This window comes from Stegostoma tigrinum, chromosome 2 (assembly GCF_030684315.1).
Source record: "Stegostoma tigrinum isolate sSteTig4 chromosome 2, sSteTig4.hap1, whole genome shotgun sequence".
In the NCBI taxonomy this organism is placed as follows: domain Eukaryota; kingdom Metazoa; phylum Chordata; class Chondrichthyes; order Orectolobiformes; family Stegostomatidae; genus Stegostoma; species Stegostoma tigrinum.
Window position 1 is genome coordinate 102,790,247 of NC_081355.1, and position 20,556 is coordinate 102,810,802.

The following is a 20,556-nucleotide window of genomic DNA, read 5'->3' on the forward strand; positions in this document are numbered from 1 at the left end:
GCACCACCCTATCCTTCACAAACAGAAAAGAACTTGTCCATGCATTGCGCCCTTTCAGCCAAAAAGCTTTACGGTAGGAATTCGATGCTGAATTCCCAATGACAATGTTTTAACACATCAGAGTTGCCTTGTTTGAATCCAGACAAAAACTTGGCAGTAACTGTTCCTAGTGCACCTTCCATGGCAACAGCTGCATCAACAGAGTCTACAGGCCAAACAATCAGAAAGCTTTTCTCATGCAGTAATCTTATTATTTACTCTTATTTCTCAAGACTTTATTTTTTAAGGTAGTACTCAAATATAAAAGAAAATAATTTTAAATGATAAAGGAGGAGTGAGCAACATGATGGCAATGTTACTCAACTAGTAAACCAGAAACCAAAGATAAAGTTCTGTGATCCTGGGCTCTAAACCCACCATGACAGTGAAATTTGAATTTTAAAATCTGGAATTGAACTAGCCAAATGGTGCCCTTGTAGCCATTTTCAATTGTTGTAAAAATCTATCTGGTTCACAAATGTAACAGTCATCCTTACCTGATCGAACTGATGTGACCACAAACCTCTCAGTAATGTGATCGAGCCTCAACTGACCACTAAAATGCCCAAGCAAGCCACTTACATCAAGAAGCAATTAAAGGATGAACAACAAATATCTGCACAGTCAACTACACCCACAAATTAAAAGAAAAGACTGCGGACATTTGTGGAATCTCATCCTCCAGTGAGTTGTTTGATTGTCCACCACTATTCATAGCTGCGTTTCCTTTATTCATTCATGGGATGAGGGTGTTGCAGGCTTGGCAGCATTCATTGCCCAGACGGCAGCTCAGAGTCAACTATATTGTTGAGAGTTTGGAGTCACATGTAGGCTGGTACAGGTGAGGATGGCAGTTTCCTTTCCTAAAGGGCACTAGTGAACCAGATGGGTGTTTCTGACAATCACCAATGGATTCATAGTAATCATTCTTAATTCTAGATATTTATTGAATTCAAATTCCACATTCTGCTGTGGTGGAATTTGAACCCAGGTCCCCAGAACATTATCCGTGTCTCTGGATTAACAGTAATAATACCACTAGGCCATTGCGTCCCCCCATTTGCCAAGACTGCAGAGCTTAGATTTGAACAGTTGGTTGTGAAATCAGTTCATCATTTGCTATTTATTGTCTGACAGGCAAGCAGCCCTATTGTGGTTTCACTACACAGACCTAATGCGGCTCTTGAACCACTGCAGTCTACCTGGTACAGGGACTCACTTTTATTAAGAAGAGTTCCAGAGTACTGATTCAATAAGTGAAGGAAAGATAAGACAGCCATAAATCAGGATGGCGAGTGGCTTATGAGGGGAACTAGCAAGTAGTGTTCGCATGGACCTGCCAGCCATGTAACAGTTGAGTTTGGAAGCTGCTGTCTCAGGGGCTTTAGCCAATTGCTGCAATGCATCTTGTAGCCAGTGCAGACTGCTACTACTGCACGCATGGAATGTTGAGTTGCAGAGTCATACAGCATGGAAACAGACCCGTCGGTCCAACCAGTCCACGCCAAACTAGTCCCAACCACTTGCTCCTGGTCCATACCTGTCCAAACCATTCCTATTCACGTAATTATCCAAGTGTCTTTTAAACACTTAACTGTGCCCGCATCTACCACTTCGTCTGGAAATTCATTCCATACGCAAACCACCCTCGTGTAAAAAAATTGCTACGTCTTCTAAATCTCTCTCTCCTCTCACCTTAAAAAAAAATGTCCCCAGTCTTGAAATCCATCATCCTAGTGAAAAGACATCTACATTAACTCTACTGCTCATTTCTAGTTGGTAGTAAGTCAGTAGTGAGTGATTGGGATGTTGAAGAAGGGGGATTCAGCGATGATTCAATGCTATAAAATGTCATGAGAAGGTGACAAAATTTTTTTGTTGTAGATGTTCACTATGTTTTACCTGTATGTATAATGGGTACGTTATTCGCCATTTGTCAACCCAAGCCTGAATATTGTCCAGGACCTGTGCATGTGAAAGTGGACTACTTCAGTGTGCAATTTAAAAATGATACTGAACCATGTTCAATCATTTTATAACCATCAGTCTGCTCTCGATCATGAGTAAAGTGATGGAAGGTCATCACTTGTCATCAACAGTGCATTCAAGCAGTACCTTCTTGGAAATAACTTGCTCATTGATGCCTAAATCAGATTCTGCCAGGGCCACTCAGCTCCTGACATCATTATAGCCTTGGTAAAACATGGAAAAAACGCTGAATTCCAGAGATGAAGTGAGAGTGACAGCCCTTGACTTTGAGGTAGCATATGAAACAGAGTGGTATCAGGAAACCCTAGCAAAACTACATTCAACGAGAATCAGGAGAGAATCTTCCACTGTTTGAAGTCACAAAAACAAAGTTGCTGGAAAATTCCAACAAGTCTAGCAGCATCATCTGGCACAGAGAAAGATGGCTGCGTGTTGGAGGTCAGTCATCTCGGCTCTAGGATTTTAACCCAGCAACACTGAAGGTCCTGCTCTTGTAACCAACTGCATCTATAATCTCCAGTCCAGTTCAGTTTTTGGTCTGTGGTAACCCACAGGATGAAGGAGTCTCTGCAGGAGCTCCTGAGGGTCGTGTCCTAGGCCCAATTATCTTCAACTGCATCAATGACCTTCCTTCCCATCATAAAGTCAGCAATGGGGGTGTTCACTGATGAGTGCACAATGTTCAGTAAGATTCACAACTCCTCAGATACTGAAGCAGTTCATGTCCAAATGCACCAAGGCCTGGATAATATCCTGGATTGGGGTGGCAAGTGGCAAGCAACATTTGTGTCATGCAAATGCCAGGCAATGACCATCTCATGACATTCAGTTGTTTTAACATCATTTCATCTCCCACATTCTGGAAGTTACGACTGGCTAAAAACTGAACTGTACTAGCCATACAGATACAGTTTGCTACAAAAACAGGTCCTGTAGTGTCAGTGGGTCAACATCCTGGAATGCTCCTGCATAGCACTGTGGGACTAGCTACATCAAATGGACTGTAGTGATTCAAAAATGCAGCTTACCACCTCTTTGTCAGGGTTAACTACAGGTGGACAATACATTCTAGCCCAATCAGCCAAGCCCACATTCTGTAAATGAATAAAAAAGACCTGGTAGCAAGGTCAAACAGACAATTTCAAGTGTCCAACAAACACAAGTCAGGGACCATCCAAATGGCAGAAATTTCTCATCTCTAAATCATACAATTTTATTCCGGCTCTTCCCAAAAGACCCAACACACATAAAAAGCCCCTCTCCCCAATACCCAAAAACTCAAATCAGCAGTTCCTTTTCCCAAAGTTTCTAACTCACCTTGCTCACCCAGATATACTTCTCCCAAAATTCACTCAACAGATATTCTTTCAAAACTCTTGCAAATTCAATCATCCAGTGATGCCTCTTCCCAAATCTTCCTGCTCCCATTCATTCTCTATAGCCCCATTTTCCAAACCGATTTTTCTCCTCTGACTTGCAGTTACTCAGCAACTCTTTTCCCTTATCACCTTCTACCCCATAATTACTCAGTCAATCATCAATCCTTCTTTCCTCATTCACTCAATCTTACCAATCCTCGTTCCCCAACCTGCACCCCTCCAAAGACACTTACAAACCCCACTTCCCCTCCCCATTTTCAGTCATGTTGCAGGTTCCTACAAAACATTGTTCTTGTCCTAGAAAGAATGAAACAGGAACAGAAATGTAGTAAAATATGAAGCTATCATACACCTCCTCAACTCAGCAATGTATACTGCTAGTCTCTATACCAATCACTGCACTAATATCTTAGTCTGCTCATAATTTGCCCCCAAGGCTAAACTGTACATTAAGTTCAGAGTTCTCCATGCTCTTTGGCTTTAATCCACTGAATCCAGGTCTGTTGCGCCACAGTTTTCTCTACACAATCAACCATTACGACCGTAAAGGAGTGAGACTTTAAAACTCTAAATGCGACCTCAGTAACCCCAATGGGAATCAAAGTAGTCATACAACTCAATGTGAAACATTTAAAAAGTTCAACATACCAAATGTACATAAAGAAAACTGTATCATACTCAAATGATAGGGTGCATGTAAAAGAAATCTATAGCTACCTTTCATTAAAACAGCAAAGAAAGGCACCTAAGTGGAAACCAGTGCTTTCATGTAAATTAGGGAACAAAAAGTATACATGGTTTGGAGAGTCACTGAATTTTTTTTTCCCTGTTTGGAGAGTTCGAAATGGCAGTACAGAATTTGTAGCCAACTATCATCTTTACCTCACATTAAAAAGACAAACCACAATACAAACATTAGCTTTAAAAAGTATTTTTAAGTCAGAGTAACCAAAAGTGGCATGTGTAAGGAGGTACAGTAACTAAGTCACCGATAACTTTCTTCCACCTCTTTTAAAGCTGCAAATCAAAAAGGCAATGGCAAAAGAAGTATTAAGTTTTCATAATTTTGCCAAGCTAGAAGAAAGACACTACCTTAGTAGGCCCTCTACTGGAAGCTCAAATTTTTCTCTAAACGATCACTGCAAGATCAAAAGTTACACAAATGTCCCATAACTTTAAGGTGTCTTAATCTCTCTGTTGGTCAATCCACATAAAACCTCTTACATTTAAATCGCTTGGTAAGACAGAACTCAAACATTGCTAAAGAGAGACATGAAGTCAAAGGTTTTTGTCTAGGATCAGAATTGAAAAGAAGAAAACCAACTATAGAAAATAAACTATAACTTACACAGTATGGGAAGAGGGTGATATATAGCATTATGGATAATTTAAGATGGTTAACAGCAGGATTGTTAACCATCTTAAATTAACTGAATGAAATCAAAACAGAAAAGTCAACTCTGATTTGTCAGGGGTTGGCCAAGGGATGCAGCAGGGATCGGCTGCCTCCAACACAGCTTTGTCACTGAGGAACAAGCTGTATGTTCTACTAAGAACAGGGCCCTGCACGTGAATAAACGCAGCTTCTGACACACAAATGAGTTACATAGTGAGTGTGACTGATAATCTTGAGGGGATTTCTGGTGCAATTCTTAATACAGTCAGATTTTTTTTAAGTAAATGTTGTCCAATAACAGAATCACAACTAATATTGAGCATTTTGCAGGCAATGGGCTGGTGAGGACAGAGAAAACTGCCCAATGCATAGAGTAAAAAAAAATGTATTGTTTGATGAAATGTGCCAGTCAGGACAATGTATGGCATCCATTCCTTCCCTTACAGGTGCAGTGAAACTCATGTTACATAACTAATTTATGTGGTAGGTTAAAGGTCTTTTTATCTTGACGGCAGCATCCTGTTAGCAGAGAAAACCACCTGTGTATTCACTGCAAAACAGTAGTGAGAGACAATCAACTTAAAGTTGCTCAAAGTTTTGACACACTTTACTCCTCCAGCGTATCTGAGCACCTTAGAGATTTAGGCCATTCAAGTTTGCACATTATATAGCTTGTGATAACACAGTGGAGCTGGAGGAACACAGCAGGCCAGGCAGCATCAGCAGTGCAGGAAAGCTGACGTTTCAGGTTGGGACCCTTCTTCACAAACGTAGGAGCCGTTATTATACAGCATTTAAAATGACCAATTTCAGCAGCTAGAGAACTACTCATGGTATCGCCAATAAAGCTGACATTGTAATGCACACAAGCTTTTGGAATCCAAAAGCAGATATTGACTACTGAACACTGGCTTGCAGCAGAAAGCAACATAAATCCTACTGGCACATTTCTCAACTACAGCATTGGAGAAAGAAAGGTGGTTTGAGTGCACCATTTCAAAAGGTGAAATTGAGCATGAAATAGAACTTATTAATAGTGTGTAAGAAAAATTTTAGATGAAACTGCAGCTTTCAATGCAGCAATGCGTCACTCACACACCAGATCTAGTCAAAGGGTAGGTGATTAGTGGTAATTTAGTTGCAGATATGTTTCTCACAGTAACCAGATATTAGTGGCATTGTGCCTAGAGGACATCTCATACAAAACATTTGCATGATGCCAATGAAATTGAACTCAATAACGGAAATTGCTTCTACAATCTAACAAAAGTGAAAGATTCCTTCACAATGTAAATGTCTTGTGCAGAACCAGTCATAGATAATCTACGGCATTCAGGGACATTGCATGTGGGTCTTTGATTGCCCATGCATGTGTAGGATTTCATTCATGACTCAGATCCTATCATTTTTACCATCTGGCAAGTCACAAACCTCATTACAAGTCCAATGAAAATCTCTATAACTTGCCCTCCAGTGTAATTGTGTTGTCATGTGTTGTGGTTAGTCCTATAGACATATATAGTAAAACAAAGAACTGGGGATGCTGGAGATCTGAAACAAAAACAGAACGTGAAGAAATAGAACAGGTCTGGTATCACCTATAAAAAGAAAGATAGCGTTAATGTTTGAGACCAAGTTAGTAGGCTATATTCAAAAACAACTGACAATGTCAGACATTTTCCTACGGCTGTCTGCACCTTAGCACAATGCTGATGAGCCAGTAAGCATGTTCAGCACTCATGAAAATTAGCATGATGTTAAAAATTCAGTTACGCATGCAAGTCAAAATACCGCAGGCATTGAGAATTGAAAATGAAACAACAGGTCCATGGAAATAGAGAAAAAGGTAACACTGCAGGTCAGCTTTCCAGCAAAATCTATGCAAGGTCATTGACATGAAAATGTCAACTCTCTTTCTCCCTTCATTGGTGGTGCATGGCCTGTACATTTCCAGCTTTTCCATTTTTACTAAAAGCCCAGTCAAAAACGTAACTGCATCAATAGTTCTTACAGTAAAAAAGGCATGAAAGGCAAATTCATAGAAGTTGTGATTACTACTTGATTGCAAACTGAGTGGACTTCAACAGTTTGCCTTATTGGAAATATGAACACCTGAAAGCAGTTTCTGGATTTCCACTTTGAGTTACATAGATGCAGACTCCAGAATTGCTGCCATTGCTTTACAATAAACTCTAAGCAATTGGTTCTGAATTGAATGTACTGCAGTACAAGAAAACAGTGTAGATTAATGAAAATGATAGCAAGTAAATGAACAGGATTGTGCAAATGGAATACAAAACAGGACATGATATTTCTGCAAAGTTTCAAAAAGCATCAAATTGACCATTTTTATTGTTTGAAGCTGGGCAGAAATGTGCTATTCGGCTTAGTAACAGAAATTTTTGCTCATTGACAGAAGTTAATGCGCTCAACACCAACCATCAGACTTCAGTACACAATGTAATTCAGTGCAGTACCGAGGGAATACTATATTGATACAAAGTTTTTTGGATTAGATGTTTGTGTATTTAGCGGATCAGGTGATTATAAAGAATCCCACGGCGTTAGCCAGACAAGAGCATATTGACTATATGCCCTGGCCAATACACTCAAAACACAGATTAAAAGAAGAGGAATCATCTAAATTTGCAGATTTTTGAATCATACTGTGGATAAACTGACTGTTATATTTGCCTGCACAAAGAATGACTAAATCTCAAAAGTAATTCTTCCCCTGTGATTCTTAGGGGAGTTCAAAGTAGGTGAAATATGCCATATCAACACAAGTAATTCCTCGCCAGAAGAGCAGTTGACTTGAGAAAAGGCTGAGCAGTTAAACTCAGCAAGAGAGCTTCCGGTGAAATCAACAATAATAATTGTAACTGCAAATCAGCTGATAATGATGTCAAAACCAACAGAATGATGAGTTTCTGGTTAAGTATTTCCAGCTAATAAACTAGGAAGCAAGATAGGCAGGGCACCTCAGCCCTGTGGAACGTAGATGTTGTACCATCTGGAAAGTCCTGAATGGCCATACATGTGAGAAACACTGCCAGCTCAAGTAACATGAGCTTTGGATTTCAGAGTCCTGCTGTGCAATTGCAAAGTCAGCAGTTACATGACACCAGGTTACAGTTCAACAGGTTTATTTGAAATCACAATCTTTCAGAATGCTGCTCCTTTGTCAGGTAAAGTGGAAGGAAGCAGCCTGTGCACTTCCCTCTACTTCACGTGACAAGGGAACAGTAGTCCAAAAGCTTGAGATTTCAAATAAACCTGTTGCACTATGACTTGGTGTCATGTGACTTCTTATTTTATCCACCCCAGTCCATCACCAGCACTTCCACATCATGGTATGCATTTGCAGGGTTCAGTGTTTTGTGGATTTCATACTTCTTGATAGAAACACGTCACATATTAATAAAATGCGGGTGGAGAGGGAACGAGTGACCAACAAGCAGTAAAGGAAGGTCTAGCAGAAGCTCCTGGATTACATCTTACACTTTAACTAGTTTTCTGATCTTCATCCGGTGAAAAAGTGATAGTTCTTTTATTCAGGACGGGCAGGCCAGGTACAGAGCACTACTTCCAGCTACACAGCAGCTGGAGGAGTAAAAGTGTGACAGGAAATTTGAATCCTCAACCTCACTTTCCTGCCTTTTCTCCATAACCCTGGAGTCCTTTGCTGATTAAAAATTTCTCTCTATTTTGAGTAAATGTAACGACCCAGCCCCAAAAGCCCTCCGGGGTAAAGAATTCCACAAATGAATAACACTCAGGAAAAAAAAACCTCCTCATCGTTTATTCTAAGACTACGGCCTCTGGACCTAGACTCTTCCATCAAGGAAACAAACTTTTGACATCTACTCTGTTAAGTCCTCTATGAATCTTATATGCTTCAATAAGGTCATGTCTCATTTTTCGGTATTCCAAGAGTACAGGACAAATCCATTCAGCCTCGCCTCATATGAGAGTTCTTCCATACCTGGCATCAGACTGTGAATCTTGCCTGGATTCACTCCAATGAGGTACATCTTTTATGTGAAGCAACTACCATGCAGAAATGCAAGGTGAACCAGCACCAAAGAACAGGTCACAGTGGTATATAGGACTTGACAACAAAACCACATGAAATGATTAATGCTCCCAGTAGGAGAAACATTTCAAATCAAAGCACTGAGCAGAGATTCACATGGGTGTTCCCTGGAATGGTAGACCTAACATATGATGAACGGCTGAGGATCCTGGGATTGTATTCATTAGAGTTTAGAAGGTTGAGGGGAGATCTAATAGAAACTTACAAGATAATGCATGGCTTAGAAAGGGTGGACACCGGGAAGTTGTTTCCATTAGGCAGGAAGACTAGGATCCATGGGCACAGCCTTAGAATTAGAGGGGGTCAATGCAGAATGGAAATGAGGAGACATTTCTTCAGCCAGACAGTGGTGGGCCTGTGGAATTCATTGCCACCAAGTACAGTGGAGGCTGGGACGTTAAATGTCTTCAAGGCAGAGATTAATAAATTCTTGGCCTCGCAAGGAATTAAGGGCTACGGGGAGAGTGCAGGGAAGTGGAGTTAAAATGCCCATCAGCCATGATTAAATGGCGGAGTGGATTCAATAGGCCAAATGGCCTTACTGCCACTCCTGTGTGTTATAGTCTTATATCCACCGTACAGAAACTGACTTTTGGCTAACTCACAACCTATGTATAAACTCCTTGCAGACTTTGTATCTTCCTCACGACTTGCTTTCCTTCATGTATTTGTATTTAGCAACAATATAGCCTGTCTCTTGAACAAGTCATTAATGCACATTGTAAATTGTTGATACCCAACACTGATTCTTGTCATTTTGATACAACATCGTTTAAAAGGCAGCCAGCTGGTGTTCTGCATATTCGGTGAACAAGAGAATCCCAAGTCACAAATCTTGACTCCTCCCTTTCTGATGGTTCCTTTCCAGAGTTGGGCATCACTTCCAACCCTGCTATTGAAGCTTCAGGACGATAATTTTACCTTCCTTACAGATGTTAATGAGTATCGTGTCCTGGTTGGAGAAAAAGCTTTCTCTGGACTCATCAACATCATCAAGAGTTAGAGTCCTTACTCAAGATAGTTGGCTGCTAGTTTTTGGCAAGTTGCAGATGGACAGTCATGATGTAATTGTTGATACCAACAGGGAGCTCTACGAGTCCATCAACAAGTTCGTTCCTGGTAGTGAATCCAATTCCATGTATCCTGGGTCATTCTTCAGGTTTTTAACTCCAGAAGATGATGTAACCACCACCTTCTTCCATCAGCTGCCATTCTGCTTCTTTTCTAATCTCCTAAAGGGCTGTGATAACAATTTTGTAGCAACCAACTTCACAAACCACAAGGGCAGATCTTTAATACAACTGTCTTACTTGTTTGCAAAAATACATCATCAATTAATCCCCCAAACTATCTTTGCCAATTTGATTCATCTAATCTACAACTGAAATTAAAAGAACCTATGATTAAAACAGAACATTACAAAGCCCCATTATTTCTTAATTTGTACTCAATCCTACAGTCAGGGTGACTATAAACAATTCTCACCAAAGATGCTCTTCCTTTGCCATTTATTATGTACAACCAAAGTGATTTTACATTATTTTCCTCCAAATCAAGATCATTTTTCACTACTGTATTAATAATATTTCAGGGGTCCCTTGCGCCTGTTTGTGCCACTGTGAATGGCACTGTCAGGGAAAGGTGATAAACAAAGTGCAGTTCAAAAGGTTCTCAACATGCACACCACCTCTGCGAGGGTTTCCTCCCACAGTCCAAAAGACGTGCAGCTTAGGGGGACTGGCCATGTTAAATTATCCAGGGATGGGCAGGTTAGGTGGATTAGCCATGGGAAATGCAGGGTTATAGGGATAGGGAAGGGGTAAGTCAGGGTAGGATGCTCTTCAGAGTCAGTGTGGACTTGTTAGGCTGAATGGCTTGTTTCCACAGTGTAGGGATTCTATGATTCTAAGCTGAAACTGAACAGATGAAGGAGTATATCTCACCTGGTGCAAAAGAGAAAAGAAAGTTGCAACGGGTGCAGGTTTTGGTCATCGTGGCTCAGAACAAAATATGGCCAACTCGTCAAGATCATGCGGACAATGACAGCACAAAACTGCCCCGCTGTTATAATTAATTATTACTAATTAGTTTAAGTTAATTAATAATTTAACTGATGTGAGCAGTTCTGCAAGTGTCTATTTGACCAGTATTATGGTGATACAGAAGCTGCATGCATAAAGGTTAAGGGATACTTTTATTAGGACACCTACTCCAGGAATACATCCTCCTTGAATCTGGTCATGATTGAAGATAAATCACACTATGGAAACTACTGCTGTACTTCCCTTCCTCCATAACATGAAAACTCTTGATGCGTATTCTCCTACTCATGCTTGAGGAAATCCTCCAAACAGTATGGCTTTAGATCTTCCAGAGGAACCTCTAATATGGTATTTATTACCAGACAAGTCAAAGGAAAATGTCAATAACACTTATTAGTAACTCTTCATTGCATCCATCAAGCTAACCAACGCATGTGAATCTGTAAATCCCAGTTTCGTAGACTGCAAACCTACTGGACCACAATGTTCAGGAAACTTCACCATAATCCTGCAATTGCTTCATAATATAACTGTAATTATCAAGTTGAGATCTGTAAAACAGACCTTCAAAATCTGCACTGTCAAACAATGCTCTATGACAGACCCCATTCATTTACGCAACAATGACAATTCACCTGAAAGGTCAATAACCCTCTGACATGAATAGAAAATACTTCCGACCCCTCCTTAAAACAAACAAACTGGTCTCCATAAATCTGCAATATAAAGCCATGCCTTGGCTCACTCTGCACCAGATTTGCAAATCACTCGATCTCTTCAAATCTACAGACTGGAGGCTTAGCCTGTTCTCAAACGTTGCAATACCCAAACTCACACCAGCTCGGGCATGTTCCATAACCATATGATACTGAAATAGAATTAGGCCATTAAAGCCAATTAATCTGCTCTATCATTCAATCATGGCAGATATGTTTCTCAAATCCATTCTCCTGTCTTCTCCCATAACCCTTAATCCCCTTACTAATCAAGAATCTACTCTGTCTTAAATACACTTAATGACTTGACCTCCACAGCAATTAGTTCCACAGATTCACCACCCTCTGGCTAAACAAATTCCTCCTCATCTTAGTGCTAAAACCATCCGTTCACTTCGAACGTGTGCCCTTGAGTCCTCATCTCTTCTACTTGTGGATACATCTTCTCCATACCCACTCTACTCAGCCCTCACAATATTCTTTAAGTTTCAATGAGATTGGATTCATTGAATGCTGGAGAGGAGGGGGCCGTTTCACATGAAAAGGTATTTGCTCGTAGGCTCCTTAAAACCTTAACTTTGACGATCTGCACAAGAGATTTATAGCTACCTCAAGCCTCAACAATGCCTAACACAACAGCAAAAAGATGATTGAGCAATACAGCTAGCAAATGGTAGCAAGTATGAAGACTATAAACAGGAGCTATCTATTTAGAAATAAAAACAGATCAATAACAGCTGCTAGCATAAGAAATTTTCACAACCAACATAATGCCAAGATGAAATTCCAAAAATGTGTTAGTTACAGCAAGGAAATACATTCAGCGAACAACGCAGGAGAGCCATTGCGAATTTTATACGATCTAAAGTTGAAGCCTTGGCAGCAACAAGCATTGCACTCTGTGCAGTGAACCCAATAGTCCATAAAGCATAGCAGATCAAAAGGGCAATTTGGGAAGCGAGTACAAACCATGGTGGGTTACTGTTAGATGAATATGGTAGGCATGGAATAATCCTTCTCAGCAAATCTGTGATTTTATTAGAAAAAATTCTCAGACATGTATCATAATCAGAAGTTTAATTTAACACAGTAATATTTCAACAATACTCAATTACAATAGAAAAAAGATTGTCAAAAAAAATCAACTTGCAAACACTTAGTTTCCAACTAAGGTTGAATTCAGGCTTACACATATGATCATTGCCCCTAAAAATGCTTTTACTCCCCATTTGCTTCCCTCTCTTTACCTATACTCATTCCTCCTCTGATGAATTTGCCAAATATACACGAAAAGCAGGTATCATTTCCACTCCAAGCTAGTTGATTTATTTTCATTGAAGAGGCAAGCAGCTAAGCAGTGACCTATATAGAAAAGTAAAGATGCAGCAATGTTGCTGTCCATTTTCTTCTTTAACAGCTTCTAAACCAGTTCTGAAGAAGGTTCAGTAGACCCGAAACATTAACTCTGCCTTCTTTCCACAGATGCAGCTTAACTTGCTGAGTTTTTCCCAGTAATTTCTGATTTTATTTCTGATTTCCAGCATGTGTCATTCTTTGGGGCTTTTTAAACTCAGTTACTTTAAAATTGTGCTTGCTTACAGTTAACTAGGTTTAAACTGTTGAAGCATTTGGAATTCTACCTCTGAATCATGTGGCGTGGGTGGGAAGAAGTAAAATTTAAACAAGTAATGAGTAAAACAATAAGAAATGAGGTTATCTTGTAGTTTTCTTTTTCAATAAAGCAAGTCCCCGCCTAATACTGACTTACTTGAACATGTTTTGTTTAATGTTGTTAATTAAACAGTGTCACTATAAGCATTTAACACTGCCAGTTTCATTTAAACGTCATTTGCCACACACCTCATCTTCTATGGCCTGCATATTCAAGTGACCTTGCCCCAACTCGTCTGCTCTCTCCCACATTCCCTTCACCCCCTGCCCTAAGACCCACTTGTTCTGTTCTTAACTGTTGGTATTCCTCCAGGTTCCACATGGGCTCCATTTAATACAAGCTGGTCAATGCAGCTAGTCTCTTCACACTAAAATAAAAATTGATATCTGCATCAACCAACTCGTGCCACTAGATGAAGGATGGGCAATTGAAATTAAAGTACTGCATGGTAAATTTCTTTTAATTGCACCTCAATATTTAAGTAATACATATTAGTTTGTTAAGTTACTTCATTTGAGAATTAGCAGTGCTGCACACATATAGCATAATATTTCAACTTGTACATTTCTTGTCTGCAAGAAACCATTTCCAAAGGAACCTAATTCTGTCTTTAGCAGTAAGTGAATCAAACTTGCTTAACTTTTCAGTCACGATTTTCAGATACATGACCTCAAACTTAATTGAGAATGAGCAGTAAAAGATCCAATGGCACTATTGCAAACAGAAGTGGAGTTTGTCCTGTCCTGATCAATACAGAACCCTTGGTCAGCACATGAAGTTATATCATCTGGTCATTTTCACATCATTGCTTACTGGAGTTTGCTGTACAAAAAGTAATTGCTGCACTTTCTACAATACAACAGCGACTACACTTTAAAGTAGTACCAAATTGACCGTATGGAACTTTGGAACATCCTTAAGTCATGAAAGGTGTTGTGCAAACTTTTTTTTCAAAATTCGTTTCAGGTTGGCTTCAAATATCACCTTTAAAGTCTGCTATATTCCTACAACCAGCACCTTGACCTTTCATGTAACGTAACCAAAGCAATATTTCTGGCTCATCTAATCCAAGCAATACGTAAACCATTTATATTATAATAGCTTCCACGCTGCACACAGACAACTTCTCAGAGTCGTAAAATAGGTGAAATTTGATGCCATTTGCAAATGTATTTGCCATATATTTGAACAGTGAAGTCTCCCTTTTCACTCTTCAGCTTTTACCACAAAAGCCAGTTAACTACAATGAAAAATAGAGTAAGGAAACATACTATCAGTATTTAAAACCTCATCAGTTCCTGCATCTATTATGAATTCTCAGCAGTCACACACTAATTGTAGGGCATGCTTGAAATTTGCTCCACAGCACCCATTACAAATCACATTTTTGCACCATGAAAAGAAAACTGATGACAGTTATTGGATTTAGAATACAAAAACATGGAGATTTAAAGTTGGGTGATTACTGAACATGAACTTTTCAGCACTTTTTCATCTATTACACAACATACAAGACAAATTCATTTATTTATATATTCCTAAAAGCTAAAAGATGCACAAAACAACCCAAATAGATTTATTTTTAAAGTATGGAAGTGACAGTTCACACAGTTGCAACTGGGTGAGTTATTCATGTCGATTCACAAATACAAACATGGATTTCAGAGCAAACATTGTTCCTTCCTTACTATTTATTTTAAACCAACCTCCTCCACACTGAGGTTCTGCTCGTTCAACATGGAGTGGAATTTCCTCTTAAAACAGGTCAGTCCTGAGGAAATTTGACGGTGAATATTAAAAAGGATTGTTCTCCGACAGAAGGAGCTAGAACGAGGCAAGTCGATTTAAAACAAGGTGGTGTCCAGTAAAAACAGAATGAAGAAAAATTCTCTTCCTCAGAATAGATCTGTCACTTTTTCTTTCAGAACAGTGTAGGCAGGTCCACTGAACTTTGAAGTTAAACTAAATCACTTGTCAACCTAGAGTCTCAGGGCACAGGGGGAGATATGAAAGTAAAATTGAAGCCACAAATCAGATGACACACGATATTATAAAATGGGAAAAAGCTTAAAAAGGGTGAAGAGCCTGTGCCTGCACCAAATTTTTATTTTTTTATTAGTTAAGGAGTCAGGTGGGATGGGTAATGGTGGCTGCTGGTATCAGGCCAGGGTCCCATTTGTTTCAGCTATCTCTGCACTACTTGATCCCATTTTCAGGATCCACCTCTCACTCAGATTTGGGATTTCTCTCATTACTGAAAGAATGCACATACCAAGAGTTGCCCTGGGCTTTTTGCAGAAGATGGTTCTCAGCACAGGTAGGTTGGACCGTTCACTGGCATGGCATTAGAGTGTGGTTCTCTGACATACCTAGTGACAGCATTACATATCACAATCATTTCAGTGATACCTCTCATTCACGTTCAACCAATATCATCACTAACAAATGTCATGATTTTGGCTCCTTTTACACACCAATTCTAATCAATTTCCATCGACAGTGCAGGTCCCTCACGGCTAACAGAAGAGGCAGCCATAGATTTTTTTTTTAAAAACAGGAGGAGCAGCTCTGAGCACATACTATCACAGGACTCCTGTGCACTCAACAAAGCCTTGATATACACCCACATTTACCCAAGACAGAACAAAATCTGGCAAGAGAGCAGTAACATGGATGCTGTTATGATCTCAGCTGATGTAATACTGGACAGGTCAGATCCCAGTATTAAACCTGGCTTAATAGATCCTAAAAGTTTCAACTTTTTTCTCAACGCTATCCATGAGACTCTCAATCCCACTTCAATATCTTCTTTTTAAATCTTAACTGATTTTTCCCCATTTCTCTTTCTTGAGCTGTGGAGATTCAAGTCTACTGCATGCATCCCTTTTAAATTTTGATAATCTAAACTTTCTCTGTTCCAAAAACATCAAGATTTTTATTCTAACTTTTCTCACTTGGAAGCTCCAGACCAGAAATCACTTCTGAGGTGACTAGTTCCCCTGAAATGATGTGCGGAAAATCTATTCTACTGTCTGACCTGTACACTATGTTCTCTGGACTAAAACTTATCAACATTCCATTCTGAAGTCAAAACTAAACTAATGGCTTCAACACGTTTACTGTGCCTGTCATAAACCTAACCATATAAACAATTTATATAATAAAATTATGAGAGTTCTCCCAGGCACTCGACTGCTGTCAAATGCATCCTCTAAACTGATGTATTCAGGTTAATATTCTAATTTGACTTTCATACCTTTAAAACGAAACTCATCAGAACTGACTCATATCCATCTGTCTCTAACATAAGATCCAAAAACACAATTACATTACACATCTTTCACGACAGCACTACTAGAGTAGCAAATTGTGAAATCCTGCTCATTACTAGCAGCTTCACAAAAGGAACTAGAGGCAAAGCAACCCAGGACTCTGGAGATGGGTTACGTGGAAGGGTACTCCACTCTAGTAGGAGAACCCAAATGATAACTTATGGCTTGCTCTATGATTGCCCTTGTGATTATGCGGACAACTGCTATACCACTCTATCGCATCAGTGATAGGACTTCTCACAGGAGTCATCAGACAGGTTGTAAGGAGTAACTTTAATCTCCAGGAAGCAACCTACTCTTTATGGAGGCAGGAATACCTGTGGAAGATGTGACTAGAACAGAAGGATAATTGAATGATCGCAGCTTCCAAGGTATTTTGCAGGCACGTAGGATAACCTCCCGGTGGTCATGTACGGTATGAATTTCGCGGGAGTGGAATCCCTCCTCAAGGAGGAACAATCCAAGCTGACCTGAGGAAGTTTCAATCCTTTTTTGATTTGTTAATGCAATGTGAGCATCATCAGCATTTATTGTCCATCTCTATGTGCCTCCACCACCTTGACGGCATATGTGTGCAATCTATAATTCCCCGCACATTCAGAATCCAAGCAGTAAAGCAAACTTAACAGTCTTGTCTGACTGGACTCTTCAGAGTCGAAATGGATATAAATGGCAGTTTTGACAAAGTCCCAGTCACCCAGGAGATGTACTTGCATGCAACAGACTGTAATACCCTGCAGGCATCACCAAAAAATCCCTGCAAGAAACTGGATGAAATGAAATCAGAACTATACTGATCTCAGTTTACCGGCAATGAAATAACAAAAACAGAAGTTGCTGCAAAAGTTCAGCAGGTCTGGCAGAATCTGTGACGAAAGGGTCACTTGACCCACATGTTAACTCTTGATTTTTTTTCTTCACAGATGCTGCCTGACCTGCTGAGCTTTTCCAGCAATTTGTTTTTGTTCCTGATTTACAGCATCCACAGTTCTTTTGGTTTTTATTTAATGAAATAACAAAATACTGCATAAGCAGCAGGGCTTATACTATATAAAACATGCTATGGTCCCCAAGGCTGATAAAGTAGTAAATTAATACCAGTGACTGATTAAAAAATTAACAGCTGAAACATCACTATTTAAAATGAAAAATGAACGCTAACATTTGGAAAAAGTAAAAGCTTAGTCAATAAATGAATAAATTGATAAATAAATGAATCTCAAATGAGATTTGACATTACAGTAACTTTCAAAAGAAACGATAAATTGAGGTTTAACTGCTCTTATGATCCCTATGTTATTTAACTAATATTATTATGCCCACATTCCAGAATAAAAAGGCCTTATTCATCTCTCTTGAAGGCACTGATTCACGACGCCATGGAAATTACTTTGGTAGCACAAAAAGAGATTATTCTTTTTGTAGTAGCATAGATGTTATCAGGCCATTTTACCATGATGAGCCTGAGGGGCAGACTGTCTTCTCTCAAGATACATACGCACATCACCCAGAACAAATCAGTGAGTGAAGATCAGAAGAAGCCAATGCTTTTCTCCTCTTTATCTCAGGCTACAGGTTCAAACTCCCTTGTCCTTTCAGTTTCAATCATTTTACTTGCTCCACACCAGACCTTACTTCCCAAAGTACTTCTTACACTGGGACAGCCACTACCATAGTGCCAAGGAAAAATTCACATTGTGAATACGGTCAAATTAAACTTATTGACAACTGGATTGAATTATGCGTTGTTTGCAATTTCTGTGAAATCTTTTTAAATAAAAAGCTAGATAGCTTAAAACTTTGTTATCACATTAACTTAAAGACTGCACAAGTTGGACAAGAGTGTGATTTAGGCACAGACTAGATACTGCTCTCAATCACCACACAGATATGCATAAAGAATGATGTATTAAATCTAAAGTCAAGGGCTGGACTGCATTCACCAGTTCCTTCTCCAGATAAACTGTCTCCAACACTCTTTCCGTTGACATGGAAAAGCAACTTGGGCATAAGCTTCCAATTCCTGCAGCAAGAAACCACCGTACCTTCATAACAGGCTGAACAAGTAGGGAAAGGCTATAGGAGTTTGGGTAGTAAGGGAAATTAATGTCATAAAGTTGCAGCACTAGACAGCTGAGGACAAAATATGGGTTTGTTCCTGTGAATGCACACGTACATCTCTATTGTGGTGTAACAGGATTTCATACTGCAGGTTTAGAAACACTTTGGGTTATTTTTGCATACCTATGACATATACCAGCCATTAAATGGAACATGGTCAGCAAACCATTTCCTTTACCAGTGAGAAAATGTAGGTAACGTAACAAAAAAGAGAAACGCACTATTTTTAAAACTGCTTGAGAGAGACCTTGGTGGGTGAATAAGTTGTGATAAGCCATTAAAATGCACATCAACCTAAACTTTAAAAACATGGGCTTAAATATAAAAACGATATAAAGTTGTACTAAGCATTTGTAAATCACCAGGGAAATCCCCTATTCAAAACCACGGAGGAGTAAGGAGGAGATTTGTTAGGACGATGTTGAGAGATTGAATGACTTCAGAAATGTAAAGAAGCTGAGGTCGTCCAAAGAGCAAGAGAAGGTTAAAAGGACACTTGTCATTAGCTCCTACAAAGAGCCAGGCCAATCGGAATATGATTCCAAAAGCACAGAAACTACAGCGGAGTAGATTCAGGAATCTAGCTGACTTTGTCACCATCAACATGTTGGAGAAGTGAGTAACGATCACCACCAAAGGCTCACGACTTCTCCTTGCATGAAAACCTCCTGCCCAAACCGCTGGCCGTATAGCGGGAGGGGGTGGAGGGGGTAGATCGAACTCTTGAATCGCCACCTGCTGCAGGGTCCAGGAGGAAGCAGTCCTGGGCAGCACGTGTAGAGAGCCGGGGGAGATGGGGCGGGGGGAGGTGTCCAGCATCAGGCCCCCGGGGCTCAGTCTGACCGCCCACAGACCACACTGCTTGCCCCAGAACTGAACCTGAACCCCCTACTGCCAGCTGGAGAGAGGAGGGAGGGAGAAAGGGGGCGGGGGAAAGGCCATGCCGGCCCGGCCCACTGACTAACCCCCCGCCCTGCTCAGCCCCACTCCGGCCCCCACGCTGCGAGACGGAGCTTCTCCGCCTGGCACTTACCTGGTCCCGCAGCTTGAAAAACACCATGGCGCCCCCCGGGCTGTGCAGAGCTGGGCTCAGCGGTTACCGCACAGGCCCCGGACCGAGGCCGCCCTCTATTTTCCGCAAATCCTGGAAATCGGAAACGTTAAAAAAAACCCAAACTCACAACATTACCGCCACCCGCACCCTGCAGTAACCTCCACGGCCATTGGCCCCCAGCTCCACGGGCTCCGCAAACAACAACCGCAACCATTGGAGCAGGAGCTCGATGGACGTCAGCGCTCCCCTTTGACCCCTTCACCTGAGAAACGGGAGGAAGCGAGGGGGGGTTCAGGTTCGGGTAGGGGCAGCGTGTGACCTGGCACAGACTCACTCACTCACTCTTCATACTGAGTCTCAATCTGGGAGGATGGGGATTGCGGGGGATCGTGTGACTATGGGGGTTGGGGGGGTTATATAGGGACAGGGGGTTTGGTGTGAGGAAGGAGATCGGCGGGGGGGGGCGGAGTTGTGTGAGGGCGGGATTCAGGGGGTGGTTGTGTGAGGACGGGGATCAGTCTGGGGGTGGGGGGGGGGTTGTGTGAGGATGGGGATCGGGGGGCAGTTGTGTGAGGAAGGAGATCGGAGAGGGCAGTTCTGTTAGGAAGGAGATCGGAGGGGGGAGTTGTGTGAGGGCGGGATTCAGGGGTTGTTGTGTGAGGACGGGGATCGGTGGGGGAGCCGTGCGAGGGCGGGCATCGGGGTTTGGCGGGAGCTGTG

The 20,556-nt window shown here is 40.8% G+C and overlaps 1 protein-coding gene across 2 annotated transcripts in view; it reads right to left on the reverse strand.

Annotated features, from left to right (window-relative positions):
- Window positions 1–20,036, reverse strand: part of ankrd28b (ankyrin repeat domain 28b) — a 178,459-nt gene extending 158,423 nt beyond the window's left edge. Inside the window, exon 1 of one of the 2 annotated variants that reach the window (XM_048552073.2) lies at window positions 19,964–20,036. Coding sequence is in view for 1 of the 2 variants with exons in the window: in XM_048552083.2 (XP_048408040.1) it covers window positions 19,816–19,842 (27 nt within the window). In the remaining variant the exon portion in view is untranslated. The other variant, XM_048552083.2, reaches the window with a different exon arrangement.
- Between the last annotated feature and the right edge of the window lie 520 nt (window positions 20,037–20,556).